This window comes from Sinocyclocheilus anshuiensis, unplaced genomic scaffold, assembly GCF_001515605.1.
Source record: "Sinocyclocheilus anshuiensis isolate Anshui unplaced genomic scaffold, SAMN03320099.WGS_v1.1 scaffold670, whole genome shotgun sequence".
Taxonomy (NCBI): Eukaryota; Metazoa; Chordata; class Actinopteri; order Cypriniformes; family Cyprinidae; genus Sinocyclocheilus; species Sinocyclocheilus anshuiensis.
The window spans coordinates 207,449-213,853 of NW_015546062.1; the positions used below are offsets into that span (position 1 = coordinate 207,449).

A 6,405-nucleotide genomic window follows, 5' to 3' on the forward strand; every position below is an offset into this window, starting at 1 on the left:
AACAGCACGTAAAACAAAACTTTTATTCAAATTCTGAATTGATTATAGCCTAGAAAGCCAGCAAATAGCGCTTATCAATAGCGCTTTCAAATATCACTAAAAAGCTGTCACTCACTTCAATTTATCGCAATCTCGCGATGTTCCTTTATAATCAGTGAAGCTTTCTGAACTGCAAATAATATCTTATTTACATCGTGTCTATGTGTGGCATTTAGCACTGAGTGAATTCTGAATGCATGAGAGGTGGCAGCCCAATCTATTTATATTCTATGTATTTATAGTATATAAAATCTAGTTATATACTACACACGAGCATCCGGCTCCGCTCCTCCCGACCGCAGACGCAGGTTTACAAGCCAGCAAGCAATAGCCGTCATTTCAACGACTCGGTTAAGTATAGACCCGATATAGTTCGGCTATGTGTAACCCACTTCTAGCCCAAATAACCTTGAATTTGGTTTCATGTCGTTTTTTGGCAAAATAACTTGAGATGTACGATATTCCATCATGTAAGCAAAGTAACACCGTTTACAAGGTGTTTGGTTTCATTTCTTTGACATAAAACACACAACATTTACCAGAGAGCTTCTCTCTTTTTTAACACGCATTTTTTAAATTACATGAATTGCTTTATGCAATAGCAAAAATGAACATCAAGCGAATGTTGTATGATTGTATTGTATGGAGAGAAAAAAAACACTAAAAATATTTTTTCTAAAGTTGTAGGCTACATTTTTTTTATTGGAGTTTTTGGAGCATTTGCTCTGTTCACAAAAGTTTTGATTTCCCCTAAATATAAAAAATTATAGCCTAGTTATATAGGCTATTAGTTATAATCGTATTCCTATATTAAGCGTTTATGATTATTATTGATTCATTGTCTTATTCATGTAGTTGTAGCTACAGTGCCTTGCGAAAGTATTCATACCCCTTTCATTTTTTCACATTTTGTTATGTTGCTGCCTTATGCTGAACTGCTTTAAATTACTTTTTTTCCACATCAATCTACACTCCATACACCATACTGACAAAGCAAAAACAGAATTGTCACAACTTCGTAAATTTATTACAAATAAATAAACTGAAATAAGTACATTGCATAAGTATTGCACATTGCATAAGTATAACTAAATATTTAGCTGAAGCACCTTTACAGTCTAAACATGAAGATGCTTCCAAACATGCTTGGAATTGAGGTTCATCAGACCAGAGACTCTCAGAGTCTGAGAGTCCTTTAGGTGTTTTTATGCTAAATCCAAGTGTGTTTTCATGTGTCTTCACTGAGGAGAAGATTGAGTCTGGCCACTCCGACATAAAGCCCAGATCGGTGGAGTGTTGCAGTGATATTTGTCCTTCTCTAGATTTCTCCCATCTGCATATATGGTCATGGAGCTCAACTAGAGTGACCATCAGCTTTTTGGTCACCACTCTAACTAAGGTTCTTCTTCATCGATTGCTCAGTTTGGCCAGGAGGCCAGTAGGAAGAGTCCTGGTTGTTCCAAACTCCTTCCATTAAGAATAATGGAGGCTACATGCTTCTGTGAACCTTCAGTGCAGAGATTTTTTTTTAACTCTTCCCCAGATCTGTGGCTTGATACGGTCCTGTCTCTGAGCTCTACAGGCAGTTCTTTTGACCTCAGGGCTTGGTTTTTGCTCTGATATGCATTTCTTTTGACCTCAGGGCTTAGTTTTTGCTCTGATATGCATTATCAGCTGTTAGACCTTTTATTAAGATGTGTGTGCCTTTCCAAATCATACCCATTCAATTGAATTTGCCACAGGTTAACTTCAGTCGAAGTGTAGAAACATCTACATCATTTGAATGCTCTTGAGCTAAATTTCAACTGTCCCAGATGGAATCGTTTAAGTTTTTTATTTTTAATAAATTTGCAAAGATGTTAAAAACCATTTTTTTGCTTTACCATTATGGTGTATGGAGTGTAGATTGATGAGGGTAAAAAGTAATTTAAAGCAGTTTAGCTTAAGGCAGCAACTTAACAAAATGTGAAAAAAATGAAGGGGTATGAATACTTTCGCAAGGCACTGTATATTATCAAATTGTAGTCTACTTAACCCATATATAATTTAACTGCCAAATTTATATTTTGATACATTTCAGTATTTTTTGTTGTTGTTAATAAAACTGAATATTTGTATTTATTAATCAATATATTTTATATGTTTCATTTTGCTGCTGAAGCAAATTATCTATGTTATCTGTTTCCATAATGTTTGTTTGATGAATCTTTGTTAATTTTTACCCTGACAGGGCAATACAACGTTAAAAGCTCTCCACACAAAAGGTCAGTATAACACTGCAGATATTATCAAACCATAATATGTTATACCTTTTTCATTATTTTTATTATGTAAAATGTTTTGTTTTATTACTAAATTGTTATTTGATAAACTTTAAAAAAACACAATCAACCAGAACTATTGCAGTCCTTGACACCTTAGGAAGAACGTTCTTTCCAAAATAAGAAAGGATTGTCAGAAAAACTTGAAAGAACTGGGAGACCCCAAAGTTTTCTTGATTTCATCTTTTGAATTGGAGAACTATGATTTTGAAATATTTCAAAACACTCTGGAAGAAGAGCTTCCAGAACACAAGAGATCTGCTCTTCTACAAGCCTGGCCAGTGTGCTCTGCTGAATCTCTCGAGAAGAAGATCAAGATGTTTAAAGGGATGATCTGGGCTGCATCTCTCGCCTCTGCTGGTATAGCAGTCGTCCCTGTGCCTGGACTATCAGTAGCATGTGATGCAGGCATTGTGTTGCTTTTCTTCACAAGATGCTACTATGCATTTGGTTTGGATGAAAGATCACTGACAAGGCTTTCAGAAAAAGTGAACAAGCCCTTGCTGGAACATGTGGCCAAATCAAAGTTGGCATCTGCCATCCAAGAAAAAGCAGTGGCCAGATTACAAGTCTCTGTTGCACTTGCATCCCTTGCTACCCTTGAGTATGTTGCAAGTCTCCTTCCAGGTGTAGGAAGTGTTGCTGCTGCAGGAATATCCTTCGGTACTACTTATTACCTCTTGAGAGAAGGATTAAATGAACTGGCAGACATTGCTCGAAAAATCAGAAAAGAGGCTGAGCTGGACACACTATGCAGTAATTCGTAGATGTCCTAAACATGTGTTTCTTTAAGAATGCGGTCTTTGTTTGGTTTTGTTGTTTGGTTTAATTACTATAGAGCATGTATGCATTTTCTGCTTCTGTTATGGACTTAATGGCCATAGCATGTTTGTTAGATTGTGTGCTGATTATGAAGGAGATTAAAGTATCACCGTGTCTTCATACAGTACAGTATTCAAAGAATAGATTACAATGTTCATGCATGCAAGCATTTCAGAAATCACTGACACTGTATTTTATTTAATCTCATGCTGCGTGTTAAATTATGTTATACAGGCAAGCATAATCATTTTAAATTGTTCACAATTTGTGTTCATTTTCAATGCTGAAATCTGGAAAATGTTCTCAGTCTCACATAATGATGTATTTGTTTTCACATAATCACATCTTATACAATAAAAATAAAAATGTGTTTATAAACCTTTTTGTGATAAATATTTCTATATGTTCAACTACACACCCACTTTTTTATATTTCTAATAATTTTTCAACATTTTCCTCAAGGTTATTTACCTCAATATTAAAAAAAGATGAAGTTTAAAATAAGGAATAAAGCACATTGTGTTATATATAAACAGTCTCAGTTGTGAGATATAAAGTTACATTGAGAGAAATAAAGTTGCAATTACAATGAAAACTTGCAACTGTGAGATATAAATGGGAGATGTAAACTCATAATTATGTCACAGCTGTCCATGACCAAGCAAAGGAAAAAGTCATGACTTTACTGTAGTAAAGTTACTTAACCATGCAATGATTTATACATACTATAATATTTTATGTTTTTTTACAGTGAAGAATTTAAAAAGGCATAATGACTGAAGATTCTTCTGCTGACTTGGATTTCTTTGGAGCTTTGCAGAGACTGAGAGAACATGACCCAAATGCAGCTGTTGCAAAGGCTAAAGAGCAATTGGACAGTCTTGACAGTGTGACTCTGAATATTGCAGTGACTGGGGAAACAGGAGCAGGAAAGCCTGCCTTCATCAATGCATTTCGAGGTCTGAATGATGATGATGACCATTCTGCACCAACAGGAATAACCGAAACAACAACGCTAGCTACCATGTACACCCATCCCACAAAGTCAAATGTCAGACTGTGGGACCTGCCAGGGACTGGGATGCTTAATTTCAAGGCTAACAGATTCCTCAAGGAAGTGAAATTTGAAACGTATGATTTATTTATCATCATTTCCTCAGAGAGGTTCAAGGAAAATGATGTCTTTCTGGCCAAAGAGATTTAAAAAAAAGCAGAAGAGGTTTTATTTTGTCCGGACCAAGATTGATAATGACATTCGGTCAGTGGCGAAGACAAGATATTTTGATGAGCAGCAGGTACTTTGCACAGTTAGAGAGGACTGCCACAGAAACGTGAAGGAGCTAGGAAACCCCAAGGTGTTCCTGATATCCTCTTATGATTTAGGAAAATATGACTTCCATGACCTGGTAGATACCCTAGAGTCAGACCTTTCAGAATACAAGAGATTTGCTCTGGTCCAGTCTTTGCCTGTGTGCTCTCTGGCTATGCTAGAGAAGAAAAAAAGAGGTTATGGAGAAGTTTATTTGGCTTGCAGCACTGGGCTCAAGCCTGGGTGCCGTTATCCCATTCCCTTTATTATCTCTGGCCATTGACAAGATGGTTTTGTCGACCTATCTCTTAAGGTGTCATAACGTTTTGGGTTTGAATGAGCAATCACTCATCAAACTGTCAGTGAGAATGAACAAGCCTCTCTCACAGCTGAAATCACCTATAAAGTCACCTTTAGCATTAGCAGTGGTAGACAAAATGACAATTAGGCCTCGTACAGCTATGACAAACCCAGTGAAAAGATTCGAGGATCTGCTTGATGCTATTTATTGTAACCAGTTTTATGAATGCGACTGAGGCCTTCAAATCAACATACAATGTCTTGCATGGGGCACTAAATGAAATGACAAATGACACGAGACAGGTCCTTCGAGCTGCAGGTTTGGATGAATATAATCAAGCTGGTACAGCAAGAGATGTTTACCACAATTTTAACCAAAACTACATCAGAACATCAAAACTGAGTTTATTGGCCATACGTCTGGACTGGGTAACTCGCAATTGCAAAGAAATGTTATACAGAATATTGTCCAGTTATGTTCTTCATATTTTATAAATTATATAATATATTATTAAATGGAATGGAATACATAGAATATGCATTTAGAAAAAAAAAATGGGTCAAATATGTGGGAATCTGGTGGTTTATGCAAAAAATTCTGCCTAATCTTATTACCGGTATACGATTGTGTAAATTATAGGACTATTAACCTCATTGAATGTTTTACTTCTTTTAATGTATATAAGGGCTTTAGGCCAAAGGGTCAGAATCTCTTTATGTTACCTTCTACTAAACAATATACATTTTCTGTATATTCTGTAGTTTTTAATATATGTCCATTTGTTTTATGCATATTAATGAAATTACATTTACTGAAACAAATGATAATAGATGACAGTGGCAGGTGTTGACTTTCAGGGTTTACTAGTTGTATGTGTATTACTACATCCAGGCTCAAAGGGCTTTGCATTTATTATTGAAAATGTATTAGTCTAAATGTAATAAATTAAAAGATCTATTGTCATCATTTCTATTAACAAATATATATTATGATTGTCAGCCATTAGCATCACTTTTTTCATGGTGCTACCTTATGCTTACACAAATTTAGGATATATTGGCAGTTAAACTGTTTAATTGTTAGAGGCATTTCTTTAGTATTAGAAAGCAGATGGGTGTGTGAATACATGAGGAAAGAAAAAAGCCCAACCTTTTCTTTACAGGTTTATTTTTTGACATTTTATCAGCTTTATGACACATTTGCACTTTATGAAGGGTTTTAAACGGGAATTTTGTAAGGTGTGACTAAGCTGTTGTCACGATCTGCTACGGTGCGGGAACACGGAGCAAGGAACGAGGAGACCAAGAGTACAGAAACCAAGGAATTTATTAATCTTCACTGGGGAGGGAAAAAAAAAACCACACGTAGCACTGTAGACACACAATACCGGATGCTGGAGCACACACAGGGAACACCATTTATACACACAGGAGGAGGGGATGACGAGACACACCTGGGAGCAATGAAACATCATGGGAAACACCTGGGACGCAAGAGAAGCTTTGTAAGGGTGTAAATCATGTTTCAAGCGCAAGAAAATTATTCGCAGCATTTTACTGTTATTCGTAAGTGTAATTCATGTATTGTGAAACTGCAGCTTCATGCTAAAGCAA

At 36.0% G+C, this 6,405-nt stretch overlaps 1 protein-coding gene and 1 pseudogene across 1 annotated transcript in view; both read left to right on the forward strand.

Moving 5' to 3' along the window:
• Window positions 1–3,127, forward strand: part of LOC107699448 (interferon-inducible GTPase 5-like) — a 4,411-nt gene extending 1,284 nt beyond the window's left edge. The window contains exon 2 of the mRNA XM_016500705.1: window positions 2,461–3,127. Coding sequence (XP_016356191.1) covers window positions 2,461–3,127 — 667 coding nt within the window. The remainder of the gene's footprint in view (window positions 1–2,460) is intronic.
• An 827-nt stretch (window positions 3,128–3,954) lies between these two features.
• LOC107699449 (interferon-inducible GTPase 5-like) lies at window positions 3,955–5,859 on the forward strand (annotated as a pseudogene).
• Window positions 5,860–6,405: the final 546 nt, after the last annotated feature.